This window comes from Saccopteryx leptura, chromosome 13, assembly GCF_036850995.1.
Source record: "Saccopteryx leptura isolate mSacLep1 chromosome 13, mSacLep1_pri_phased_curated, whole genome shotgun sequence".
NCBI classification, from domain to species: Eukaryota; Metazoa; Chordata; class Mammalia; order Chiroptera; family Emballonuridae; genus Saccopteryx; species Saccopteryx leptura.
Window position 1 is genome coordinate 23191932 of NC_089515.1, and position 13005 is coordinate 23204936.

At 38.2% G+C, this 13005-nt stretch overlaps 1 protein-coding gene across 5 annotated transcripts in view; it reads left to right on the top strand.

The window, feature by feature from the left end:
- CFAP43 (cilia and flagella associated protein 43) overlaps positions 1-13005 on the top strand; it is a 121720-nt gene that overhangs the window by 15986 nt on the left and 92729 nt on the right. For 4 of the 5 annotated variants that reach the window (XM_066355479.1, XM_066355482.1, XM_066355480.1 and 1 more), the window contains 3 exons: positions 6959-7118; positions 10698-10765; positions 12827-12958. In XM_066355479.1, the coding sequence (XP_066211576.1) occupies positions 6959-7118; positions 10698-10765; positions 12827-12958 (360 nt within the window). The remainder of the gene's footprint in view (positions 1-6958; positions 7119-10697; positions 10766-12826; positions 12959-13005) is intronic. The other variant, XM_066355481.1, reaches the window with a different exon arrangement.

The window sequence follows — 13005 nt, forward strand, 5'->3', positions numbered from 1 at the left end:
TGTGCTGTATACCCCTCCCCAAAGTTAAATTGTCTTCTGTCACCTTCTATCTGGTTTTATTTGTGCCCGTCCCCTCCCCCAACCCCTCTCTCCTTCTTTGCCCCATCCCCTCTCCCCCCAACCCCACCCCTGTTGCCATCACATTCTTGTTCATGTCTCTGAGTCTCATTTTTATGTCCCTTCTATGTATGATTTCATATAGTTCTTAGTTTTTTTTCTGATTTACTTATTTCACTCCATATAATGTTATCAAGGTCCATCCATGTTATTGTAAATGATCTGATGTCATCATTTCTTATGGCTGAGTAGTATTCCATAGTATATATGTACCAAAGCTTTTTAATCCACTCGTCCTCTGACGGACACTTGGGCTGTTTCCAGATCTTCGCTATTGTGAACAATGCTGCCACAAACATGGGGGTGCATTTCTCCTTTCGGAGCCGTTCTATGGTGTCCTTGGGGTATATTCCTAAAAGTGGGATAGCTGGGTCAAAAGGCAGTTCAATTTTCAGTTTTTTGAGGAATCTCCATACTGTTTTCCACAGTGGCTGCACCAGTCTGCATTCCCACCAGCAGTGCAGGAGGGTTCCCTTTTCTCCACATCCTCGCCAGCACTTATTCTGTGTTGTTTTGTTGATGAGCGCCATTCTGGCTGGTGTGAGGTGATATCTCATTGTGGTTTTAATTTGCATTTCTCTAATGATTAGTGATGTTGAGCATTTTTTCATATGCCTATTGGTCATCTGTATGTCCTCTTTGGAGAAGTGTCTATTCATCTCTTTTGCCCATTTTTAGATTGGATTGTTTGTCTTCCTGGTGCTGAGATTTACAAGTACTTTATAAATTTTGGTTATTAACCCCTTATCAGACGTATTGTCAAATATGTTCTCCCATTGTGTAGTTTGTTTTTTTATTCTGTTCTTGTTGTCTTTAGCTGTGCAAAAGCTTTTTAGTTTGATATAGTCCCATTTGTTTATCCTGTCTTTTATTTCACTTCCCCGTGGAGATAAATCAGCAAATATATTGCTCTGAGAGATGTCCGAGAGCTTACTTCCTATATTTTCTTCTAAGATGCTTATGGTTTCATGGCCTACATTTAAGTCTTTTATCCATTTTGAGTTTATTTTTGTGAGTGGTGTAAGCTGGTGATCTAGTTTCATTTTTTTGCAGGTAGCTGTCCAATTTTCCCAACACCATTTGTTAAAGAGGCTGTCTTTACTCCATTGTATTTCCTTACATCCTTTGTCAAATATCAGTTGTCCATAGAACTATGGGTTTATTTCTGGGTTCTCTGTTCTGTTCCTTTGATCTATATGCCTGTTCTTATGCCAGTACCAGGCTGTTTTGAGTACAATGGCCTTGTAGTATAACTTGATATCAGGAAGTGTGATACCTCCCACTTTATTCTTCTTTTTTAAGATTGCTGAGGCTATTCGTGTTTGTTTTTTTTTTTTGGTTCCATATAAATTTTTGGAATATGTGGTCTATATCTTTGAAGTATGTCATTGGTATTTTAATTGGTATTGCATTGAATTTATAGATTGCTTTGGGTAATATAGACATTTTAATGATGTTTATTCTTCCTAACCATGAGCACGGTATATGCTTCCACTTGTTTGTATCTTCCTTGATTTCTTTTATCAATGCTTTGTAATTTTCCAAGTACAAGTCTTTAGTCTCCTTGGTTAAGTTTACTCCTAGGTACTTTATTTTTTTGGTTGTAATTGTGAAGGGTATTGTTTCCTTAATTTCTCTTTCTGACTGTTCATTGTTGGTGTATATAAATGCCTCTGATTTCTGAGTATTGATTTTATATCCTGCCACTTTGCTGAATTCATTTGTCAGGTCCAGTAGCTTTTTGACTGAGACTTTAGGGTTTTCTATATACAATATCATATCATCTGCAAATAATGATAGTTTTACTTCTTCTTTTCCAACTTGAATGCCTTTTATTTCTTCTTCTTGTCTGATTGCTGTGGCTAGGACTTCCAGGACTATGTTAAATAAGAGTGGTGAAAGGGGGCACCCCTGCCATGTTCCTGATCTTAAGGGTATTGCTTTTAATCTTTGCCTATTGAGTATGATGTTGGCTGTGGGTTTCTCATAGATGGCTTTTATCATGTTGAGGTATGTTACCTGTATTCCCACTTTGCTGAGAGTTTTGATCATGAATGGGTGCTGGATTTTATCAAATGCTTTTTTTGCATCTATTGAAATTATCATACGGTTTTTCTCCTTCTTTTTGTTTATGTGATGAATCACATTGATTGATTTACGAATATTATACCAGCCTTGCCTCCCCAGAATAAATCCCACTTGATCATGGTGTATGATTTTTTCCATATATTGTTGGATCCGGTTTGCTAATATTTTGTTGAGGATTTTAGCATCTATATTCATCAGAGATAGTGGCCAATAATTTTCTTTCTTTGTGTTGTCTTTGCCTGGTTTTGGAATCAGAATTATGCTCACCTCATAAAAGGAGCTTGGAAGTCTTCCTTCCTCTTGAATTTTTTGAAATAGTTTGAGAAGGATAGGAGTTAGTTCTTTGAATATTTGGTAGAATTCCGTTGTGAAGCCATCGGGCCTAGGACTTTTCTTTGTTGGGAGTTTTTTGATAACTGTTTCAATCTCATTTGGTGTAATCAGTCTGTTTAGGTTTTCTGATTCTTCCAGATTGATTTTTGGAAGATTGTATGTTTCAAGGAATTTGTCCATTTCATCTAGGTTGTCTAGTTTTTTGGCATACAGTCTTCATAGTATTTTCTTATAATATTTTGTATTTCTGTTGTGTCAGTTGTTATTTCTCCTCTCTCATTTCTAATTTTATTTATTTGAGTCCTCTCTTTTTCTTGGTGAGTCTAGTTAAAGGTTCATCGATCTTGTTTACCTTTTCAAAGAACCAGCTCCTAGTTTCATTGATCCTTTGTATTGTTTCTTTATCCTCTATGTCATTTATTTCTGCTCTGATCTTTATTATTTCCTTCCTTTTACTACATTTGGGCTTTACTTGCTGTTCTTTTTTTAATTCTTTTAGATGCAGGGTTAAGTTGTTTATTTGAGCTTTTTCTAGCTTCTGAAAGTTTGCCTGTAGTGCTATGAACTTCCCTCTCAGTACTGCTTTCACTGTGTCCCATAAATTTTGAGTTGTTGTATGCTCATTGTCATTCGTTTCTAGGAATTTTTTTATTTCTTCTTTAATCTCATTCTTAATCCATTCATTATTTAACAACCTGCTATTTAGTTTCCATGTGTTTGAGAATTTTTGAGCTTCTCTGTTATGGTTCATTTCTAGTTTCATGCCGTTGTGATCGGAGAAAGTGCTTGATATGATTTCAGTCTTCTTAAATTTGTTGAGAGCACTTTTGTGCCCTAACCTGTGGTCTATTCTAGAGAATGTACCATGAGCACTTGAAAAGAATGTATATTCTGCTGCTTTAGGGTGAAAGGTTCTGAAGATATCTATTAAATCGAGTTGATCTAGTGTTTCCAATAAGTCTGCTGTTTCTTTGTTAATTTTCTTTCTTGAGGATCTATCTAGTGATGTTAGTGGGGTATTGAAATCCCCTACTATTATAGTATTGCTGTTGATCTCGCCCTTTAAATCCATCAAAGTCTGCTTTATATATTTGGGTGCTCCTATATTAGGTGCATAGATATTTATAATAGTTATATCTTCCTGTCGGATTACTCCCTTTATCATTATGTAGTGGCCTTCTTTATCTCTTACTATATCCTTTGTTTTAAAGTCCATTTTGTCTGATGTATGTATTGCTACCCCAGCTTTTTTTTCATTTCCATTTGCATGAAATGTTTTTTTCCATCCTTTTATCTTCAATCTATGTGTATCTTTTGTTCTAAGGTGTGTCTCTTGTAGACAGCATATGTATGGGTCCTGTTTTCTTATCCACGCAGCTACCCTATGTCTTTTGATTGGATCATTTAATCCATTTACATTTAAGGTTATTATTGATATGTAGTTGTTTATTGCCATTTTCTTCTTTAAAGGTGTATTCCTTTTTTGCTATATTCTTTTCCCACTTTGATGTTTACAACAGGCCCCTTAACATTTCCTGCAGCATTGGTTTGGTTGTAATGAATTCCTTGAGTTGTTTTTTGTCTGGGAAGCTTTTTATTTCTCCTTCGATTTTAAACGATAACCTTGCTGGATAAAGTAGTCTTGGTTGTAGGTTCTTGTTCTGCATTACTTTGAATATTTCTTGTCATTCCCTTCTGGCCTCAAGTGTTTCTGTTGAGAAGTCAGATGTCATCCTTATGGGGGCTCCTTTGTAGGTGATAACTTTTTTTTCTCTTGTAGCTTTTAATATTTTCTCTTAATCGCTTAGCTTTGGTACTTTAATTATGATGTGTCTTGGTGTAGGTTTCTTTGGGTTTCTCTTTAATGGAGTCCTCTGTGCTTCTTGGATTTGTGAGAGTTTCTCTTGCATTAATTTAGGGAAGTTTTCAGCTATGATATGATTGAACAAAGTCTCTATCCCTTGTTCTTTTTCTTCTTCTTCAGGAACCCCTATGATGCGGATGTTATTTCTCTTCATGTTGTCACAGAGCTCTCTAAGAGTTTCCTCTGACTTTTTGAGTCTCTTTTCTCTTTTCTTCTCTGCTTTCATGCCTTCATTCCAGTTGTCCTCCAACTCTCTGATTCGATCCTCAGCTCTATCTATCCTGTTTTTTATTCCTTCCATTGTGGTCTTTATTTCTGATATTGTATTTGTCATCTCTGACTGATTCTTTTTTATACTTGCTATTTCTTTATTTAGGTGTTCATAATGACCATCCATTGTTGTTCTAAGATCCCCAAGCATCCTTACAATCATTATTTTGAACTCCGCATCTGGAAGTTTGATTATTTCCATATCACTCAGTTCATCTCCTGAAGGATTCTCTTGTGGTTTTGTTTGGATTGCACTTTTTTGTCTTCTCATTGTCAGTGTTTTGTTTGTAGAATTGGTTGAATCTAGGCTTGGTGTTGTCTGCCTCCAGTTTGTGTTATTTCTAGGTCCTCTGTGCACTTCTTTGACTCCATCAAGAAGAACCAATTGCATTCTTATGGATGCGCCTATAATAAACACACCCCTCTACTATAACCTGTGATGTTTTCTGTTTTTCCTTTTCTTTTCTTTTTTTTTTTTTTTTTTAGTGAGAAGAAAGGAGGCAGAGAGAGAGCCTCCCACATGTGCCCTGACAAGGATCCACTAGGGGGCAATACTCTCCCCATCTGGGGCACTGCTTTGTTGCTCAGCAACTGACCTTGTCTTAGCCCCTGAGGGGAAGGCCTTGGAGCCCTCCTCAGAGCTGGGTGCCAACTTGCTCCAATCGAGCCATGCCTGCAGGAAGGGAAGAGAAAGAGAGAGAGAAGCCAGAAGAGGAGGGGTGGATAAGCAGATGGGTGTTTCTCCTGTGTGCCCTGACCAGGAATTGAACCTGGAGCATCCACTGCCAGGCCAACACTCTACCACTGAGACAACTGTCCAGGGCCTCCACAGCACTTGCAACACATAACATTCTGTATATTTAACCTCTTCATTTATTTTTACTCTATTTCCCCCCACCAGGATGTATGAGGATAGAGATGTGCCCAGAATAATGCCTGGAATGTAATAAGAATCTAATAAATATTTGTTTGGTGAATGAATAAATGAATGACACAAACATGAAAGTCTCAAAAAAATTTAACAATTGTGGTAATTTGGCTAACAGCTCATTAAAAAAATGTTTTCTGTTCCTGGTATAAAGATGCCTAAAGTAAACAAAGATACTATATTGTAGCTAATGCAATTGTAAATAATAGTATAGCATAACAAAAAGCTCAGATAATAGTACTAAACGTTATATTCTCAATATGGATTAAACAAACAAATGTAAGCTTTAGTAGGTTTGACTTGTTTAAATAGAAAGGAAGGAGTTCCATTCAATTATACACTAAATTTACAAATCTTAATCACTGGGGGGAATGGGGGTGGAGGGACATGCCAGAAATAGCTATTACAATGACCTTGACCTCCAAGAAGGAGAGCAGGTGGTCTTAGGCTTACAAGGAGACCTGCTCCTTCCTTACAGAAAGGGGGAGCACCCTCTCCTCTGCAGGAAACAAGCGTTTAAGGGCTGTGGGAGGCATAATACTGAGGTACCTATTACTATCTAAGGCAGCAATCGACAGACTATGATGTGCTTTTGTATGACCATATACTAAGAATGTTTTTTATACTTTTAAGTATTGTTAAAAAATGGTGGGGGTGGGCAGTATATGACATCAAGCTATGTGGTCCACAAAGCCTAAAATATTTATTCACTATTTAGTGTTTTACAGGAAAAATTTGCCTTATATCTTTGGCTCATAATATTTCTAATCTCCAAAGCCACAAGTTTTCCTAGATATACATCCCATACATTTTGTTTCTTTGAGTTTTCCATGGAATCAAAGTATGTAGGATGTTTCATGAACCGAATTGGAGAGGCCACCATAATCAGACAAGGAGTCCTCTTCTCATTCCCCATGAGATCCAGGCAGACCTCCCCATAACCACTCCAGGAAAGTCACATCCACGTCCCCTGCAGAATCAGGAGGGAGAAATGTTGACAAAAGTCTTCCTCAAAAAGGGTGATTGTCGCTAGAAAAGTACTTCCTTAGATTCAGGATACAAAAAACAAACAAATATCCACCAAGAAATAGTGTAAAAGTTATTACTCAAAACTCATGAAAATTTGTGACACTAGAACTCTGATTATGTTGGCAAGAATTCCTTATTTTTCCTAGTGAAGAAGTCAAATAGAGAGAAGGGGAGGAAGAAGTTCAGTTAGCTGTTGGCAGATGGTGGGGCCAATGAATGTGTGTGTGTATATATTCATTTGTTTCCTCTTGGAAATTGTTTTGATGGGTATTTCTCTGGCTCTTAGGCCATAATTGTCTTAATACAAGGTTTGTAATCTTTCCCTGAAGCCCAAAGACGATCTATATCCTTCACTTCACCCGATTATGCACTGCTGGACTTCAACAAATGACATATATATTTGCTGTGAAGAGGGTCATCTTTTAGAGATTAGTGGAGAAAACCTGAAGGCGAGTGTGCTTAATAAGATAGAAGACAGACCACGAATGGGTGAGACAGTGCTTTGCTTTATATTTTCAGAAGTGCAGCTGTTGGTGATGGTTTTGCATTGGAAGATGAACGTTTTGTTTCCTATTTTTCTCTTTCTTGGAGACATCTTTGATTCCTTTTTCTTCTTATCCTGTAGTTAGTTACCAAATCCTATTCCTTCTAGGTAGCTACCATTTCTTAAATGATAACATGCTCTAGGCATTCTGCTATCATGTGATTTCATGTAATCCTCAAAACAGCTTTACAAGGAGATACATTTTCATCTCCATGATATAGAGGAGAAAATGGAGTCACTGAAAGGTCAACAAACATGCCTGAATTCACATAACCAGTAAGCTGTGGAGCTGAAACCTGAATCAGGTTATAAGACTTCAGAGTCCAAGTTCTCAGCTACTCCATGTACCCTTTTCCATATATGTGCCTCTTCTGTCTAATAAGCTAATGTGTTCTTTCCTGCCTGCTACCCATCTCAACCCCTTTCCTCATAATGGTCTTCTAAGTCCAACTGCCATCCTGAAAACTACCTTTATATCAAGTGGTTAGAATTTCTAAGATAACCTGGTCTGTTCCCTTTAGCTCTGCTGTCCATTCCCGGTCCCATCGGCTCTGGCCAGAGTCGAGCCTGGGTCACAGAAGGGGGCAGGTGTAGACCCTTTGAGAAGAAACCTGTCCATTGCATTCTCCATTTCAGTTGCTCTTATTATTTTACACCTATTTTTGTAGAAATCTTAGGACTGACTTCACTGGCCTTAATCAACAACTGACTCAAACCAGGCAGTTCATCCTTGCCAAACTGCTCTTCTTCAAGACCATTTTAACATATAACTCAAGAATTGCTCCATCTTGCTTTCAAGCCCTCTCTAATCTGGTTTTGTCTGCTCCATTAGTATTAGAAAATACTACTACTGCTGCTCAGTCTAGCCAGTGAGTTTTTCCCATCATTTTGTAGACATGCCTCCTTCATTCCCTCACCACTTTGCTGTCTGAACCCTACAGTTTTCAGCTCAAACACCACCCCCTACATCAAGTTTCCCCCAACTGCAGCGTCCCTCTCAATTGCCTGACTCACACATCCCTGATAAAACTGAGCCCATTACAGTTGACTTTCCTACCCCAGCTCCTCTTTCTTCCCTCTACTCTCACCTGTGCCCTCTGGGCTTGGTTCACTCTCTAACCTCGCATCCACAATGCCATCCCACAGCTCTCTGAAAAGCAAACTTCTTTTCTAGTCTATAGTCACCTGCTCCCACTTGAGACTTTTAGATGTTCTCATCATTCCTGTGCTCTCCTCAAATTCTGCCTTCTGCTATTTGCAGTTACCTTTTTCTAGGATGTCCTCCTCTTCCTTGTTTACCTGGTGAAATTGTTCTCTGTGGAGCCGTCCTTGCCCTCACCCCAACCTTCAAACACAATTAGGTGTTCCTTGTCTGGGTTCCTCAGACTCACTGCTTTCTTAGAGCCCCATCCTGTGCTCTTACAATGCCCCATGTGCATATCTGTCTTTCCCACTAGTCAGCAACTCTTTGATGTCAGGAGCTGTGTTTTTGTCATCCTTTGGCTCCAAAATTTAATCAGATATTTCTACAGAGTAAATTAGCACCTCTATGAGTGCCAAGGTCACTGGTTCGAGCCTTATGTGGCCTCATATCAGGCCACATATGAAAAGCAATCAATGACACAACTAAATGGAACAACAAGTTGATACTTCTCTCTCTCTGTTTCTCTCTCTCTCTCTCTCTCCTCTTCCCCTTCCTCTCTCCCTCAAAAAAATAAAAAATAAAAAGAATTATAAAGCAATGTTTCTCATTTCCAGACTCCCATCACACTTGTAGTATGTTACGTATACCCAATTTAGGACTTACTCAGTTGTAGTCATACATTATATACTATTTCTAATAATTTTCATGGTATAATATATTGCTTTTAAAGTAGATATTTATCTAGCCTCTACAATATGTAAGACACTAAGCAAAGTGCTTCAGAGTTGACATAAATGGCAAATATAATCTCATAATTTCTACTTTTGTGTGGTTTCTATTTTTTTAAGAGAGTATGATAAGCAGTCAGTTACAGTCAGGTGTATTAGAACAATTTCAGTAAAGGAGAACTTTACAAAGTGCTGTGGGAATTCAGAGGATTGAAAAAGGCTGTTATTTTGAAGGTGGCATTTGAAATGTCCCTTAAAGGAGGGGTTCATAGGCAGAGATAAGGGTAGCTAAACTTTTGGGCAATGGTATCTGTGTAGACAAAAAACATGGGGTAGGTGGAGACACAAGAAGTGATCCAGTTTGTCTGGAGTGTCAAGTGGGGAAGGAAGGGTCATCTATACCATATCTGAACTTGAATGTAGACTAAGACATTTATACTAAATTCAACTGACAGTGGAGAGACATCAAAAATTCCTTAATAGGGATATACCACAACTGAAATTGTGCTTGGAGAGATTAATTTAGCCTAAGAAAGGAAGATCCTAGAAGCAGGTGGCTATAAGCCGCAGGCACGTAGACTAGGGGAGGAGTCATAAGAATCTGGATTCTAGTGGCAGTTGGATTGGGAAAGAAGAGATGGCTGGGAGGTAAGTTGTCATTGAAAGAAAGGACAGTATTCTTCTTAGCATCTGACAAAATGCCAAGCACCTGATATGCAATAAACATAATTCTCGTGGTTTATCTACATCACAAGTAATATGCTTTTGTTATTTCCCCTCAAGGACAGTGTATTTTTTTATTGAGGTATAATTAACTTGTAATATTATATTGGTCTCAGGTATATGACATCCAAGGACAATATCTTATTAATAACAAATGCTCTTATGGAATTTTTTACTTTCTTTTATCCTCTGTGTTTTATTTACTGAGGTATACATTTACATACCATAAAATGTACAGACCTTAAGTGTAAACCTTCATGATAATAACAGTTTTTTTCTGACCTCTTAAAATCTCTGACAAAGCTTTCCTAAAAAAGAAAATATGGACTGACCAGGTGGTTGTGCAGTGGATAGAGCGTCGGACTGGGATGCGGAGGACCTAGGTTCGAAACCCCGAGGTCGCCAGCTTGAGCACAGGCTCATCTGGTTTGAGCAAAGCTCACCAGCTTGGACCCAAGGTCGTTGGCTCAAGCAAGGGGTTGCTCCATCTGCTGAAGGCCCACGGTCAAGGCACATATGAGAAAGCAATCAATGAACAACTAAGGTGTTGCAACGAAAAACTGATGATTGATGCTTCTCATCTCTCTCCGTTCCCGTCTGTCTGTCCCTCTCTCTGATTCTCTCTGTATCTCTGTAAAAAAAAGAAAATATGTTTGCTAAATAATTCTACAATGTTTGTTACATAATCTAATGATACCTACCTTTAAAAAACTCATGGACTTTACATCAGTAATTATTGCTAAGCAGCTTTTATTATTTATTGTTTGGGAAACATCATAGCACATATTCTAATAAAAAGTTGACTTGTGGGGGGGGGGGGGGAGAGGTTCCATGAAATGAATGGTCCTAGGAAATCAAACAAGATGAATTACTTTGTGTTGCACTTTTAATTGTGTCCCCTGTTTCACCTTATTTTTTTTTTCCAAAAGAAGGAAGAACTCTTATCAGTCCCATCACCATGGCATATCAGAAGGGAGGTGTGCTTGCTTCTGGAATTGTAATGTATTTTTTTCTTTAAAAATTATTGTTTTCAAAAATATATACCATTTCCATTTGCTGCCATTTACTATTATGAGCCATAATTTGGGATGTCAGGTTCTGTCAGATTATTAATTAAAATTGTTTTCTTTTTGGATGCTATTATAAAACTTTTTTTATGAAGAATTTCAAATATATATAAAAATAGCGATCACGGTATGATGAAATACTATATATCTCAATGCAAATAGGCAAAAATAGAAATTTAAAAATCCATGCCTCCTCCCCAAACACCTAATATCCATCCCCCAATTCCATTTCCGTTTGTGCACCTAATGTATTAAGTTTTTAGATACAAATGGGAGCTTTTGTCCAAGCTTCAGCTTACCCTCTTGTGTGTGCTCATTTATTTTACCTGTGTCATATTGTTAATATCCATGGTAGAATTAGTATTAATAGCTATCATTCACTTGGTGCTTATTTTGTGCCAAGCATCATGCTAAATGCTTTGCTTGTATTATCTTATTGTTCCTCATGATGACCCTATTAAGTAGAAACTATTGATGCAGGAAGCAAGTCTTACCAAGTTCACTCAGCCTCAGTACATATGAAAAAGAAAAAGAGTCAGACCATGTTACTTTTCCATGCTGTGGTGATCAGTCTAAGGTTTGGAGCTGACCTACACTAAAATCTTAGGTCTGTTGGTATCTTTCCTGAGACTGCTATTAGCTTTGCCTCTCTGTTGCCACAGATCACTTTTTCAGGACCCCAAGGGCAGCCAGTCAATGTTGTCAAGGTGAAAGGTGTAGCTCCACCAATGAGAGACAGTCTGGATTGTTTCTATCCAGCTCATAATTCCCTCCCCCCCAAACTTGCAATGGGTACCCCCACCGCCTACATTTAGTCAGCATTGTGGCCTTGCTGTTTTCTTAAAAGTACAGTAATTTAAATAAAGGATTGGAGCATCTGCTCTGAGGGATAGAGAATGATCATAAGAATGATGAAAGCATCTGGGCCCTGGCCGGTTGGCTCAGTGGTAGAGCGTCAGCCTGGCGTGCAGGAGTCCCAGGTTCGATTCTCAGCCAGGGCACACAGGAGAAGCGCCCATCTGCTTCTCCACCTCTCCCCCTCTCCTTCCTCTCTACCTCTCTCTTCCCCTCCCACAGCCAAGGCTCCATTGGAGCAAAGTTGGCCCGGGGCTGAGGATGGCTCTGTGGCCTCTGCCTCAGGCACTAGAATGGCTCTGGTTGCAACAGAGCGATGTCCCAGATGGGCAGAGCATCGCCCCCTGGTGGGCATGCCAGGTGGATCGCGGTCGGGCGCATGCGGGAGTCTGTCTGACTGCTTCCTCGTTTCCAACTTCAGAAAAAAAAAAAAGAATGATGAAAGCATCTGGCATGTTTCTCATGTCTGAACCCAACCATCTCATAAATGCTTACTCTTATTTATAATGAGGTTTAATCTAGAAATTATGGATGCATTTGCCCCAAACCTCTTCACTATTACAGAAGTGACTCAAGATCCTCTTGAGAGTAGTCAACCGTTCATAGTCAACCAATTAACCAACCAAACAACTAACTCATTTTTATTGAATACTTGAAGAATATAAAGAAACAAAAACACACTCCCAACCTCTCCCTATCATCTTGGGAGATAAGAAATTGCACATAATGATTAGAAAACATACATTAAGACTAGTGTCTTTTGAAGTAAGGAAACTGCTATATATATAAACCACACAATAAACTCTGACTCAGTTGCCCCACCTCCTATATAATAAAGAAGATGATAAGATAGATGCTAGAAAAGTTCAAAGAAAAGAGAAGTCAGTAAAATTTTAGGTAATTGGAAATATGTCACAAAATAGATAAAATGGAAACTTGACCAAGAAACATGGTTAAAAGTTGCCTATATAAGGGTAAGAAGACGGGGCATTCTAGATAATGTAAGCATAGGTAAAGATACCAAAAATAAACAGTAGATGGTAATCAATAAGTCTTAGTTTGTCTGATAAGGGAAGTATACTGTGCATTGACTGAAATTGATTTTCTGCATTTATCTCATTGTTTTTGGTCTCTAGGATGGCTTTGTTTATTCTTTTATTATTAAAGATTCAAATTACAAAGTAGAGGATTTTCTTCAGGTTGAAGAGCCTGTAGAACATTTGATGTTTTCTCCCAGTTACAAAATGTTGCTGATTCAGACAGACAAGGTATGCTAAATGGTGATATCCTAGTATACAATTTTCAGATATTATTA